Source organism: Pungitius pungitius, unplaced genomic scaffold (assembly GCF_949316345.1).
Source record: "Pungitius pungitius unplaced genomic scaffold, fPunPun2.1 scaffold_31, whole genome shotgun sequence".
In the NCBI taxonomy this organism is placed as follows: domain Eukaryota; kingdom Metazoa; phylum Chordata; class Actinopteri; order Perciformes; family Gasterosteidae; genus Pungitius; species Pungitius pungitius.
Genome location: NW_026909910.1, coordinates 579,006 through 594,379, shown reverse-complemented (window position 1 = coordinate 594,379; position 15,374 = coordinate 579,006). Strand labels below are relative to the sequence as shown.

Here is a 15,374-nt window from a genome sequence, read left to right as displayed (position 1 = left end):
CATGGTGACATTCTCACGTCTCCGTGACATGATTGACAGGCTCAAGAAGTCCCACAGAATGATGGAAACACAGTCCTCGTGTACCTATGAATTGAAGCCTGTGGAGTTCTACGACATGAACACAGTCAACCTGAACGATGGTCTCCCAAACACAGACTGCAGACCCACAGCTGTCCCTGTGGATGAATCAAACTCACCTCCTCATAAGAGAAACACGGCCACTGATCAGATCATTTCACCTGAAATGACTCCTCACACTTCAGCTGTAAAACAACCAGAGGTCTTCATCACAACACATGATGCTCCTCACAATTAATCAACTGCTCAAGTGATAAACCCGGTTCTCAGTGATCTCTCTGACAACATATTGACAGCAGAGTCCAGTGACATCATCTTTACATCATCAGTGAGACAAGAGGTCAAATAAAATGGTTAAGCCGTCGATCACCAATGAGCCGCATGAACAGAGACGGACGCTGCACTGACCTGTCACTCACCCGCACACTGCCTTTCCACGGTTAAACTTTGCTATGGCACTGGTATCTGCTTGTGTGTGCACTTTATATATTATGACAGAAAGGTTTCTCGTTCTGACTCTGAGCAGGTGACAGCTTTAGAGGAGAGGAAAACAGGGAGATGTTTAAGAAGTGAGATCAGAGGTCCGCTATCAACAGGCTGTCTTATTTAACAAAGTAAAAGAGCAAGTAACTGGGACCCTGTTTAAAAAAAGGGTGTCTCAAAACAAGATAAAAAAACTCAATTTGAGGTAAAATGTACTCAAAACAAGTGAAATTATCTGTCCATGCAGCTAGATAATTTCACTTGACAAGATTTCTTGAATTAAGATAATTAAATCTAGAAATAAGCTTGTCTAAAGAGGTATTTGGAAGGCTTAACATAAGATGAAAATGCTGGTTGTAAAATGAGATTACTTAAATTTAAACTTTTTACAGCCTTAAAATAAGTGAATTATACTAAATAAAAGCATAGAATGCTGGTTTTAAGTCTAGATAACTTAAAATAAACTTTTTACAGCCTCAGAATAAGTGAAATATACTAAATATAAGCAATTACCCATTTTGTTTTCTTACTTTGAGCATCTTAAAATCTAAAGCCTGTCCTTTTTTAGAATAATGGTGCAGAAATAACATGGCTTAAGACAACATGTATTTAACATCAGCAAGTCAAGTTTGCTATAGACATTTGAATACTTTTCCATAAAAATAAAAGAAATTAAAAGCAAAAGGGCAAAAAACAAAAACACTTCTCAGCCCTCAGTTATGGATTTTTCCTTAACTATCATTTTAAATACAGGCCTAAATGAGGTAATAACTCAGTGACTGTATAAGCTTGTGCAACACAAAACTATTATTAGGCACAGCTAACAATAAGAACTCACAGCTAACAATAAGAACTGGCATGACAAAATACTCAGCTACTTCTCAATGAAAGACTTCCAATCAGCCATTGCTTTCCTGTAAGCACTAGTGGCATCTTGATCGTGGATTGTGTCACCAATTACCTCTGTTTGAATAACTGACAGGAGCGTTGCAACACATTTTGGATATCTTAAGTGCAAAGTGTAGTAATATGCCATTAACACCAACATCCCGTCTGAGAAATCTTCCTGAGGGAGGGTGGTCACAGGTACATTACCCACAGCCACAATGGTGGTTGAGCCATCAGAAAGCAGAACTGGGGAGGAGAGAGGATGCTTTTCCAGGTACAGGGCAGGGTCTTCGCCTGACTGGAACAGAATAAAAAGAACAATGTGTAAAGTGAGAAGACATAAAAATGTATTGAAAGTCAAGTGCATGTTCGACATAAAAATTTAATTTTTAGATAAATGACCAAGTTGCAACTAATGACACTCTTGAAATAGTCATTATTATATACAAACACTGATGAAAAATATTGATTTATTATTACACTGGAAGAAATAATCATGAATTACTTCAAAATGGGCAACATTTGTTTGACAGATCAAGGTGTAAGAATTTAGGATGGATTAACAATGGATACAAGCTGATGCAAGGTGCATTTTTATGTTTCTGGGATGAATTAATGGATAAATTAATCAAAGGTTTTTTGTTTAATCAAACATTTCTTGGTATTCCTTTCTGTGAACACCATTTGAGGGACACTAGAAACACTTTTTTGCAAAAAGTATCTGTGATTGTGAACTTAGGGTGTATTGTTATGTGAACATGCACAACAAATGTGAGAAAATAAGAGGACAGTAAGGAATCAACACACAAAAATGTTTTTACTTTCAGGACATGAAGAAGTGCCTCACAGCTATTTCCAAGCTTCTTTGGTGGTGAAGTTGGTGAGGGGAAAAGGGATGGGAGTGCATTGAAGAGGGCAAGCGTGAACTCCACTAAAGAATAGAAAGATTGGTCTGAATGGTCTGAATATGGTATAAATCAAAATACATTTGCATATGGAACCGCAACTTACCTCCACGGACATCCAATGGAAAGGGGGGTTTCAGGGCTTTCTTCCACACACCATAGAACTGCACCTTGGCACAAAAGTCTGCCCATCTTCCTTTCACTTCCTCGATGTATCTGCTGTTGGTGCCACCTACTATGCGCCGCAGCTCATCCATTGCCTAAGACAGCATTGTGCACAGTTATTCAACCATTGGACATTTAGAACACAGATGGATAGACAGTAATTCAAGTGCAAGTAGTGGAAAAAAAACATACATTTCGAACATCTCTAAAGCATGGATATGCCTCAAAGATTTTTGCAGGTCGGTCTTCTTCCCTTGTAACATCTGCATCAATGAAAGCCCGTCTGGCCTTAAACTCAAGGTCTAAAACTTGAGCAACATCACTTTGATTGGGTTTTGCATTTGGCTTATTGTACATGTTGCTCAAGGTTTTGTAGTGCCTAGCCTGCATTTTCAGACTGTCCTGGCCGACTGAAATGGCAAAAAACAGAGCAGACATTTCAACGTAAACACAACTTTATTGCATTATGCAGGTCGGTCTACTTCCCTTGTAACACTCAAATCAATTAACTTAATTGATACAATAATACAATAATTAGTAATACAAAAATACAATAATTTTATGTTGTTTATATGAACAATGGGAGTTGTCTGGAAAAAGTTTCCATTAACATCCACAAACTAAGGAAATTTGAATTTAATCTCCAACCGTTTAGACTCTGATTTGCCACTCTGAAAGTCATTATCATGGATAACAGGCTGAGAGGTGTGCTGAGGTGGGCTTACCAACATCATCCTTTGCAGGCGTGGTTGGTGAAGCGATCACAGTCCTGAGTGAGGAGCCTGAGGCTGATGCGGATGGCAGCAGGAAGGTTTTGGTCTTTGGCTTCCTTGGCACAGAGGGGGGTCGATGTGCTGGGAATGCTTTTTGGGGAAATAATGAAAGAAATAAAACACAAATAAAAGCATGACAACAAGCAAAACCGGCAGATAAACACAGTGCATGCCTAGCCATAAACTCTGGCTTGACAAATACAGACAACTATAGTTTCATTACATGATTAGACAATTTTTAGACAAAAAAACAGTAGTCTAACAGCACCCCTTCATTTTTTGCAAACAATTTGCACACCTTCACTGGAGTTGTCCTCGGTAAGGTCATCATTGCTCTCAAGAAGTAAGGTATTATCACTTGAGTTGCTTGTGTCTGTCCAATCCGTCTCCATGTCTTGGTTGTCTGCACTGAAGAGAGCTGTCTTTGCCACTCCTCTTTGTGGTACAGAGCCTTGCTTCTTCCGTGGGGATCTCATATTTTGGAGTCGCTTGTACATTTTGGTGTAGATAGTCAGCTGTGGTAAAAGAATGTTAGATACGTTGTTTGTCTTGTTGCTGACCTGCCCAAAGTTTTGGTTTAGATAAAAAAATAATACTTACATAAGGCATGTTTGGATCATCATCCCGTAACATTGGGTAATAGTCTATAATCTTCTGTGACATGGCTCTTATTTCCAATTTTGACGGGTAACTGACTTCTTTCCCCATGGGACTAGCACGCAGGATAGCAACCATATTGGTTATTGTGTTCCTTACAAGTCTGCAACATAGCTCCTTGGACAGTTTGTAATTTTTTTCCTTTCCATTGCAGAGCAGTGCAAAGTATTGACTACGCACCATGTCTAACTCTGAATCTGTGTACACCACATACTCTGGAGGGTCTGGCATTTTCATTTTTTTCTCAGCAGATATGGGGGTTGAGGTTTGAGGCTGGCATGGTGGCATGGCACAATTGTTGGCATCTTGGTCTGTGGTATTTTCACACTATTAGAATTGTGTGGAATGAAAACAAAATGCATTAGAACCATTAAAATGTATACTTTACTAGTTTTTACTCATTCCAATTTGTGTTTACATTTTCACTGATGAAATTCCAAAGTTTCTTTCTTTTGAGGAAATTCTCTGGGCCAGGAAAAAGATCCCTCAGGTCATCCCGGCTAAGGCCTTTCAAATGAGGTATAATGACTATGCTACATAACAATCTGATGAATGGCGGATGATTTACAATGTTGGGGGGGAAGGGTAACGTTCCCGCCCGCGGGACACTGCAGACCGCGTGTTTTTAAAATGTGGGATTTCTATTTTACAACCATATATTTTGCTTTAGAATTCTGACTCTTACTTAAAATGTTTCATCCTAAGAATATTATAAATTCGTTAAGCAAATGACGGTTGAGGAAAAACCCAGAAAGCAGAAAAATGTTGGATTTCAAATAAAAGTATTCAGTTATTAATAAAGTACACTCCATAAATAGCATCAATGCATCAGATATAAATTGTATTCATGACTTACCCTCCAACACCGATAGAGTGGCATCGTCAAAAGTATCCATCTTAGATTCATCAGCTCCCTGAAGCATTAACAGGCGGTACCGTAGAACTACCCGGGAAAACCCATAAACAGAGTTCGTTAGCTAACGGCTAGCGTGTAAAAGTGCACATTAGCTAACAATTAGCTAGCTTGCTAAGCATATACCGACATAGTAATATTTACTAATTCAATAAAGTTTACTGACATTGAGCCGCTCTTCTTGCACTTCTTCGTCAAATGTAACGCACCCAAATCTTTCAGTTACTCAAGCGGTGAACCGCGAACACTGACGTCATTGAGGTGGGACCGTTGGAGGACATGAACTGAGGATGCGCAGAAATGATCGGACGTAAACATGAACATGTTAGCAAAATATTATTTTTTAAAAACTTACCATCGTAAAATTAATTAAGTCGCATTTATAATTAGAGGAATGTATTGTTAAAATAATAACAAATTATTTCATGAGTGCCCCCCTCCCCATCCACCTCTAGGTCATTAGCCCGCGACAACAACGGTGCATCATGGCGGCGTGGAGGTGTATGATATGTTTCGTCTTTGTTGCTTTAAGTCTTAAAGTACTCCTTAGCCACATTAATAAAAGTCACAGTCGCAGCCCGGATTTTTGGGTTTACTGTGGTATTGATGGATGTGAACAGGACTTTAGAGTTTTTAACTCTTTCTTTCGCCACATTAAACGGACGCACCTTCAGTACTTGAGGACTGGATGCCCACCAAGCGGATGGAGTACGACGCCTTCTTCTCGGTCTTTGGGACAGGAAACATTTGGTGTTTCGGTGTTTGCCAGCTGTAGCACTCCTGCAGCGGCCAGCACTACGGCTGTCCCGCCTGAAGCTGACGGCCGCCTTGAGTCCGTAAGTTTCCACAATTCAATTTATTTTCAATCTTATCGTGCCAATTAGGTTGCTCTCTGTGTGATGCTGACTTGTTATGTAATTTAATATTTTTGTCCTACATATAACGATATATTTAAATATGGGCCTCATTGAATCCACACTGCGAGTGTGCGCGTTAATCATGCATGATTTGAGTAGCCTATGCACACTTTCTCTTTCATAGGTATAGGTACTATCTCCATTGAATGCTAAGATTAAACATTAAAAAAAACATTTAATTCCTCTTACCTTAGACGATAGAGCTGCTCAGGTTCCAGACCAGTGAAGCGAATACGGGATTAAAATGAAGTCTTTCCCCTCTCGGGCATCTCCTCAAAAATGTCCATTTCCTTTCAAATCAATTGCAACTTTGACTGTGTCCATCTACTCGCTCTTAAAAAATTACAACTCATTTTATAAAGGAAGACGCTGTTGCTGTGACCTCCAGAACCAGACCTGATATAGCTAGATCCGCAGCGGCATTTGCCATCAGTGTCCGGGACAGTGCCAGTTATCACAGGTAAATTTATCTTCATGGGCAAATGCTTTAATGGTACTATTAATTTAAATTATTCTAATGTAAAATATGGGCCTGTGAATTATATGGGTGACAAAATTATTTACATTTTAAATATTTTCCCAGAGAACTGTCAACAGTGTCATCTCAGGGGTGCAACAGTACCAAGCTGCTCTCATTGACACACTAAGGGAGAGAATCAGAAGGGTGTTTGAAGAGAATCCAGACACAACTGCTCAGCTCCAAGGGGAGGCTTTGGCTACGTTTGATGCGTTCATGGATCCTTTCTCAACCACAGCATATGGACAGAATAAAACCATCCGGGAACTATTCAATCCAGTCAACCCAGAGGAAGTTGTGGTGTCCCAGAAGATTTGTTGGGTAAAGCGTGGTCTTTCAAGGGTCATGGCCTTAAGAGGCAAAAGTTTTTACTATGTACCACTCATTCAAAGTCTTAAGCAGTTACTGACCAATCCCAGAATCTTCACCATGTTAACCACTGTACCACAAAGAAGTGAGGGATTCTTGTATGATTTTACTGATGGAGCCCTTTTTACATCCCATCCATTATATTCTCAAAGGCCAAATGCATTGCAAATACTATCGTACACCGATGAAATTGAAATATGTAACCCTTTAGGCGCCCATGCCTCTGCAAATAAATTACTGATGTTTTATTATAGTTTAGGGAATATAGATCCAAAATTTAGGTCGAAGTTGGCTGCAATAAGACTCCTGGCTATTGCCAAGGCAAACAATATTTCTCAGTGGGGTGTTGATGTTATACTAAAAAGAATCCAAAAAGATCTGACACTTCTGTACAATGGTGTTAGGATTGACACCCCAAATGGTGAAATTGAGTTGTTTGGTGCTGTGATCGCCATATGTGGAGACACACTTGCTGGATTTAAACAAGGTGTTGGTTTTGCTTATAGCAAATGTAGACATTGTGAATGCTCCTTTGAGGATATGCAAAGTATTTTTGAGGAGAATAGGTTTGCTGAAAGAACTTTGGAAAAGCACATTAGGCAGTGTGTTGAAATAGATAAGGCAAGCACAGAAACATTGAAAGCATCCCTCAAAACCACTTATGGGATTAACAGAAGAAGCAGACTAGTTGATGTTCCAGCATTTGATCTGATCAAACAAACACCACAGGATATAATGCATGTAATTTTTGAAGGTGTTGCACCAATGGAAATAAAGCTTGTATTAAAAAACCTGATTCTGTCAGGACAGATAGAATTAGATGAGATTAACTCAGCTATTCTAAATTTTCCTTACTCACCTCTAGACATAAGAGATACGCCATGTCCTATTAGTGTCAGTACTTTAGCTGCTAATGACAATAAATTAAAGCAGTCATGTGGACAAATGTTGATACTTTTAAAAATCCTACCTTTTCTTTTGAACGGTATGGACAACGAGTATGTCAAATTTATTCTCAAGTTAATTGAGATTGTTCAAATTGTCCTTGCTCCTGTTTTCTTTAGAAACCGTATTACGGCTCAGACGCATGATTGAGCAACATCTGCATCATTTCAAAGAACTTTTCTCTGAAGCCAATGTAATACCCAAGCAACATTACATGTTACATCTACCAAGCCAAATCATATCTCTTGGTCCATTAATAAGAAGTATGTGTATGCGATTTGAAGCTAAGCACAGTTATTTTAAGCAGTGGGCTTCTAAGTTAAATTTCAAAAATGTCTGTAAATCGCTTGCAAACCATAACCAGTTCCTTGAATGTTGTCAAAATGAAATAGGCATTGAGCATCCAATTTTTGCTAGTGAAAGAGAATCGGGGCCTGTCTCAGCTGTCAAAAATTTTGATTATGTCAAGAGAAAAGTCAAAGATTTTCTAGGCGTAGAGGTCATGCAATCTGTTGTCTCAGTGAAATGGTACATCCTCAATGGCAATAAGTACATTAGTGGTAAATCTATGATTATTGTAGATGTAGATGATGCTTTCCCAGTGTTCGGACTGATAAAAGATATGTTGCTTTTGAGTACCAGCGTTATGAGACACTGAATTTGAGTCCAGAATTGCTGGCATATGAGGTGGCAGTTCCCAATGTTGCCCAGGCTACAGAATTTGTACATGAACTCATTGACTGTATTTCTTATTTTTCTGTTAGTTTCAAGGAACATATGTTTGTGCCAATAAAATATAGTCTTTGTGATATTATTGCCCACAGAAGTAGACATTAAAATGGAGGAATGAAAGGGAAGCATTGTTTTATTGGGTGATCAAGTTTGCCGGTTTCCTGGGCCTGTTTTTGTTAACAAACTGTTTTGGTCATTAAACAATTCCATGGACTGTATGGTGAGTTGTGGTGAAGGCTGTATAATTTATCCTCACATTGTCTGAACATGCTTGAAGTCAGAGCAATAATAAACTCTGTTTCTTTCAGATGCTTTTTGTGTGACTCTTGAATCAAGCAACTTGAGTTTACTGAATCTTAAAACAAGCTTTATTGATGAGAATTTGAGGGAGAGATGTAAAAGATCTTAATTTAACTCATTTTAAGATGTCATGCCTATTTGAGACAAAAAAGATAAGGTTGTGCTTGATTTAAGATTTTAGTGTAAAGTTAAACACTAAAAATAAGAAATTCACTCTTAAAACAAGATCAATTATCTAACACTTCTAAATCTAAGTTTTTTTATCTTGATAAGATTCAAATAATTTGCAGTGTACACATTCATGGACTAAAAGCTCTCCGTTTCTCATTCATTCTATTCCCCTTAATAAATCAACTTTTTGGCTTAGCTTAGAGTTATTGGCTCCTGAGATGTATTACAGTCTCCTCTCTCCAGCTCTGCACATTTTTTATTCAAGTCCCCACATTGTTTAGTCAAATAAAATGTTCAGCTGCATTTCGTTTTTTAATGGCATGTTTGGTGTTCGTAAAAATGCATTTAGGTTTTATGCCACCAAGTGTGGCTAAACATTCCAGAAGAGATTGCCCTGATGTGCGGCCATTTCAAAGTCGTTCATGAAGGTGGGCGGCTGCAGACGCTTCTGTCTGTGTCTGGGGGGGGACATGTGTATTCACTTTAATTTTTATTTTCTATATAATCCTGTGCTTCTGGATAGGATGGTCTGATTGAGTTAACTTACACTCCATCTTACAGATCACATGCAGGCCTTCGCAGAGATAGTAAAATTGGCAAGGTTAGGCCCGGCCATGTTTAAGCACGATCAACAGGTAGAATCTGCTGGCTTTTTTTATTTTAAAAGCTGTACAAAAGTCAAGAAGGACATGTTTGGTATCTTTGAAAAGGTCTCAATGTAATCCATGTAACATGTAGTTTGTCTTTCTTTAATCAGATAATGTTAGAAAGAGATAAAGGGCTATTCTTTAAATATACAGAAAATGATCCCATCCCCTTACCTGTGAGTGCCCCATCAAGGTATAGCGAATCAGAGAAGTTGGCTGTGAGAGCTCAGAACAGTATAAATACCGGTGGCAGAGCTCAAAGATTCAGTGTTTTGCTGACTTTAACTAGTTTGCTGCCGTTTCGGATTCCTTCCTTCCACACACACACGCACACGCGAAAAAATAACCCAAAGATGCTTAAATTCCAAACATCTGGCTCCGAGGGCGTCGCTGCATTTGTTGCGGGAGAAATAGCCGTGGCTGCGGAGGTAGAGACGGCTGCAGATGCCGAGGCAGGAATTGTGTCATCGCCTTCTTCAATATCCACATCTTCTGGCTCATTTTCCACCAATCGTTCACGCAACTCCTTCAGCAGCATTAGCTGGCAGGATTTGTGTGTGAAGCTCTTGCAGATGTCCTTGTAGTTCCAAACTCGGCATTTCTGAGTAAACAACCGGCTGGCGAACTTCATCTTTTGCACCTCAAGCAGCTTCTGGCGTATTGTTCTTCATACACACCAGAGTAAGATGGACAGAGATGTTCTCCTAGGCCTTTTTGCACCTGATGCAGTGGACAACATGGGGCACCTTAGTCCTATGATGACAAATTGATAGAAAGGAACATTACATTACATGTCATTTAGCTGACACTTTTATCCAAAGTGACTTGAGTGCAATTTCATCAAACCACATTAAATAAAAAGAATCTTCAGAAAGAATTACTGAAGTGAACATTCTCATTCTAAGTTTGGAAGCCATCATAAAAAATCAGGTCTCTCAAAAAATCAGGAAACAGCAGGAAATTGTTACGTGGAGAACAGAGAACCCAGATGCAGAGGTACAGCAAAATGTCTTTTATTTCCTCAAACTAGAACTAAGGGGGACTGCCGTCGGCAGACGCAGTCCGGAATCAAACTTAAAGTCAGTGTGTTCCTCAGAAAGCAGCCACCATCTGCAACCCCCGGTTCCCGAGGTGACTCACAGCTGGCAGGTTAGTGGAGGTCCACAGGGAGCAGGTGAACAGGGTAGAGAACACAGGTGAGTCTCCAAAAAACACAAACAACTAGACGTGACAGGACAGGGCCGGGCCAAGGAGATCTCGAAGAGACAAGCCGGGCTGGTAACGCAGAGGCGTAGCATTCAACAATAGTCTGACAGGGAGGTAGATAAAGTCAAACAAATTAACCAGTAAGCAGAAACAGGTGAGTGAAGAATCAGTGTAAGTGTTGATTGGTATGGGAAGCGGCTGTGGGCGTTTAGGGCGAGTGAAAGCGTGTGTGGCCTTGCATAAAATACCTATAATTTTCATGAATTCTTTATTTTACAGAGATCTTCCTGCTGCGACAACATCAGTGCTAATCAAAATGAAAGAGGCTCGTCTGTACAACAAGTTCTCCACGGATGAAAAGCTCCTTTTGGACTTAAAAAGTACCTGATGGATGTCAACAATTGCCAACAAGAGATAAGATGTCTAAACACCTCAGTTGTCAGAACATTGATTTCAAACTGTAGTTTATTATCAAGATGTTAACGCTGATCTTTATTTATCGCTATTCTCTTTCCAAGGTTGACAACGTTTCCCGTTTCCTGCGGTATATGCAGCCGACTGGGGACGCGGTTACGCTGGAGTTTCTAACAAAGAGTACAGAGACCAAAGAGACTTCCTCAACTGTCTCAAGGGCGCTGAGCTGAGTGCAGCGACAGTACTAAATTACATTAAAAACAGGTTGGACCTAGATGTCTCTAACATGGATTTGCGAAACAAGTGCCAGGCTTACAGAGAACTGGTTGAGACACTGAGAAAGGCCACCTCAAAGACCCATTCCAGGGACGTGCTCTCCACACGGTAAGTTGGGGATTTTAATATTGATTCATCTATTTTATGTTTGCTCCTATAATCTTGAGGGTGGAATTTTAAAATTACTTTCTTTTTCTATCTAGATACTCACGGTTTGTGGACGGCACATGCGGCCTGAAAGTGTCACGCCCGGGAGGAAAATAGGAAGCAGGCGCAGGGTTCTCAGGTAGGAAAGGAGATCTTTATTTACGCAGCAAAAGGTCCTCCAGACAGAGTCTAAGGCGGGCTATGAAATTATCCTAGGTCACACTTCTTCCGATAAAATAAACCAGGAAGAAGTGTGGCTATAAAACTATCAAAAAACAAAATCACTCCGCTCTAGGAGGAAAACAAAAAGGCTTTTAAATTTATCAAAATAACAAACGCACTCTATTGACGGAGGCAACGTCCCAAAAACTAAATCACTCCTTCCGGAGGAAAAACAAAGAAACTATGAAAGATTAAGGTTGCATCTAACCTAGGTATACAAAACTTAAGCAAAACCAAAAACAACCTGCGTGGAGGTGAAGGCACTGGGCCGATCGAAGATCCTGAATAAACAACAAAAAGGAACCTGTGACGTGGCAGAACGAGGTAGAACTCATGGGTAATGACGAACACACTGGCACAGGACAAAGGGAGACGCAGACTATTAATACACATGGAGGGGAATGGGGAACAGGTGGACACAATCAGGAATCAGGGAAGACAATCAGACTGGTGACACATGAGGAAGGGTAAGTGACCTGAAACGAGAGGAGTTATTATTTCAAAATAAAACCGTAAATGACAAGACAAAATGCCCAACAGAGTAAAACAACAGACAATTTCACCGCGGTGTGACAGAAAGAGTGCCAGCGTGTTTTGCATGTCGCTGAAGCAGACTTCAACACATTTCGGAAGAGTGTCGCTGCCGAGGGCTCCGATGGGATCTCTGAGTCTGAGAGGACAAACTACAGATACTACTGCGAAGCGATCTTGGTGCTTCGCCACCTTCAGCGCCCAGGAGCAGTAGAAGGCTTTACTGTGAGTATACTGTAACAGCGTGAAGGAGTCCCTTTGACACGCTCCAATAGATTTATGGCCATATATTCATATATTTTCATTGCTTTGCAGAGTTGGTCGATCGGAAGATGTGCAACAACAGCCTCGTGATTGGCATCCGTTATCACAAAACGGCAACATCACAGCTTGCTACCTTTGCCATTACACAAGAGGAGGAGGCTGTAAGTTCTATACCAAACAAATTTACTTAACCTCGATGTGTAGTATGATACAATGTGTATGTCATTTGCTGTCAACTGATTGTTTCTTGTTCCCCACAGTGGTTTCAAGCATACTACGAGACCATTTGGATCAGATACATAAATCCCAGCGATCCCTGTGATCAATTTTTCCTATCGTTGAGAGGAAATCAAGTTCACAGCATGACAAGTGACCTCTTTCGTCTGCATAAGAGGTGTGTAGCTAATTGTAACTTAATCTCATGATGTGTATATATGATGTGACTGACTTTGTGTACCATATTAAATGAGCCACTCCCATCATAATTAACTGTTGTATGTTGTTGCTGCAGAATACAACGAAACAATCGTTTAAATCTTAATTTTACTCCTTTCTACACAAAGAGCCAGCCAATTGGAGAAGACTTCTGAACAAGACGTCCGCTCTTCAACCAAGAGATATGACGAGTTTACAACTTTGTTTCCGGTGATGACTGACGGCATGCCACGTCAAAGAAGCGAAGAACAGAAGCTGGTTTCCCAAACGACCGCACCTTCTAGGATCGGTGGCGAGCAGAGCAGTACGTCAAGCGGAAAAAACATCTGCTCTGTAAGTACTCCAACCTATGAATACAACTGAGTGGAAAATAACTCAAACCCAGCAATTCAATTGGTTTTACTTGCATGACTGAATATATGTGTATTCTTTCCATCAGCCCGTTACACAATTCGCAAGCCGTCTGTCGAGAAGGTGGGGAGCTACATTGCCAAGGAAGGCTGGTTGAGCAACTGCCCCACTCCAGAGGCCAGCCTCCAGAGAAGCTGTGGAGGAAAACAAAATTATCCTGAGAAGTGTCATGAACCAGAAATGGAATGGCGTTGTCATCAAAAACTTCAGTAAAGAAAATGGGTTTGGTAAGTACAAAATATTCATTTTCTTTAACAGGAACGCTGAAATGAAATCTGTTTATGCAGTAGATATTTCGAAACACCCTAAAATGTCGTGTTTTCTGGATTACAGGAGTGGTTGCCAACAAGAATTTTGCCAAAGGTGACATTATTTGTGATTACCATGGCGAAGTTGTCACAGATGCTGAAGGGGAACCAACGTATGAAAGCCATAACAGACGGAGCTGTTTACTGGTTTTTCTTTAAGGCTGGGGCGAGGCAACTTTGCATAGATGCCCAAACTTTTCCGTGCAAGTGCCATCCGGAAATGCAGACGGTTGGCCGAATGCTGAACCTGTTGTGGAAGATTTTCATGCAATTTCATTTCATTCATGCAATCGGGAATCAGTTGTAAAGTCTCTTGTGAATCAAAGTTGCATTTTCCGTTTAAAAAAAAGAGGTCTGCAACAGCTATACATGGACAGGCAGTGGCAAGCTTCTTCTTAATGTTTTAAAGGAACACGGCTATATTCATACATGGCAGGGTTAACACGTTGGTTTTGTTATGCTAAAGACTTTGAGACAGGCAAGGAGGTCCGAGACGTGAAGGGAAACTCAAGGTGCTTACAACAGATGTTTGATTAGATCTAGGACAATAGCCAAAGAAATTCACACCTTCTCCTTCCTCCACGCAGCGGTTTTATGCAAAGACAAATGGGATCAAAGAGGAGAGGTGCTCTGAGATTCTTCTGCTCAGATAGTTCCCACACAGCTGGTGTCTTGGAACTTCCTCAGAATTAAAGTCATGATTGGTTTTTGACATTAATCTAATAAAACATTATGGCATCATTATATTTTGCCATTACAAACCATTCCCGGAAAAAGCCTAAACTAAAGCCACTTCACTGTGTGTAAAATAAACGAAGAGCCCACTGATGTCATTCTCTTCAAAGCCATGAATGACATCAGAGTGGATGAAGAGTTAAAATTTGACTATGGGGTCAACAGATAGTCCTTTAGAGGGGAGGGGCTGGATGAGTAACCAGAAATAGAGCCTGGGCTGTCTCATCCCTGAGAGCGAGTGAACTGTTCCAGGGGTGGGGACCAGTATTATTATTTTTATTTATAGTTTCAATATTTGTAAAAAGTTCCTGACTGTTTTGTGTTCATATGGCAATAAACGTTTCTTCAACCTGACTCGGTGGCTGTGTGCCCCTGATGTTGTGGAGCAGCTCAGAGTCATTTGCTCCTAAGATGTATTACAGTCTCCTCTCTCCAGCTCTGCACGTTTTTTATTCGAGTCCCCACATTGTTTAGTCAAATAAAATGTTCAGCTGCATTTCGTTTTTTTTAGGCATGTTTGGTGTTTTTAAAAATGGTCACCACTGTTAATACACAATATAATTAGAGTCGATCAAAAGCACCTTTACACTACATAACATCATTCACTCATTCACACACCAATGACAGGACCTACCATACACAGTGGCGTCTGCCCAACCAGTAACTAACATTCACACACTGTAGTCACAGCTAGAGGAACAAGCGTCTTGCCCAAGGACACATTGACATGCAGGTTAGCCGCCCGCGCTCCCCATTCACCCACAGTTGCCCTAAGCTAATAAAACTAAGGTGCCAATTATTCCTTTTTTGCGTATCATATGCTTCACCTCCTCATATATTTGATTGGTTGCTGATCAGCGAGTGAGAAATATGCTGCCCGCGGCGTCTTCACCATTGTTTCAATGTATTCATTAGGAATCGGTTCTCCGTTGTTCAAATTACCTTTCACATTGTATAGGATATTA

General features: G+C 40.3%; 1 protein-coding gene and 1 long non-coding RNA gene across 2 annotated transcripts; one reads left to right on the top strand and one right to left on the bottom strand.

Annotated features, from left to right (window-relative positions):
• Positions 1-252: 252 nt before the first annotated feature.
• Positions 253-3,692, bottom strand: LOC134122786 (uncharacterized). The gene is made up of 5 exons (XM_062560666.1): positions 3,591-3,692; positions 3,245-3,382; positions 2,712-2,929; positions 2,461-2,614; positions 253-263 (listed from the first exon to the last, which is right to left on the bottom strand). The coding sequence occupies exons 1-5, from the start codon at positions 3,682-3,684 to the stop codon at positions 253-255; spliced, it is 615 nt and encodes a 204-aa protein (XP_062416650.1). The 5' UTR covers positions 3,685-3,692.
• A 9,515-nt stretch (positions 3,693-13,207) lies between these two features.
• On the top strand, positions 13,208-13,801 carry LOC119206507 (uncharacterized). The gene is made up of 3 exons (XR_005118190.2): positions 13,208-13,288; positions 13,395-13,593; positions 13,700-13,801. It is a non-coding gene; the product is annotated as an uncharacterized LOC119206507 (long non-coding RNA).
• Positions 13,802-15,374: the final 1,573 nt, after the last annotated feature.

What these genes read in the sequence shown, in the direction of transcription:
- LOC134122786 (XM_062560666.1), bottom strand. Translation starts at nt 3,684, where the DNA reads ATGGAGACGGATTGGACAGACACAAGCAACTCAAGTGATAATACCTTA. An exon ending in GCCTGCAAAGGATGATGTTG is followed by an intron (nt 2,930 to 3,244) that starts GTAAGCCCACCT and finishes TTGCCATTTCAG; the next exon opens with TCGGCCAGGACAGTCTGAAA. An exon ending in GCTTTAGAGATGTTCGAAAT is followed by an intron (nt 2,615 to 2,711) that starts GTATGTTTTTTT and finishes ATGCTGTCTTAG; the next exon opens with GCAATGGATGAGCTGCGGCG.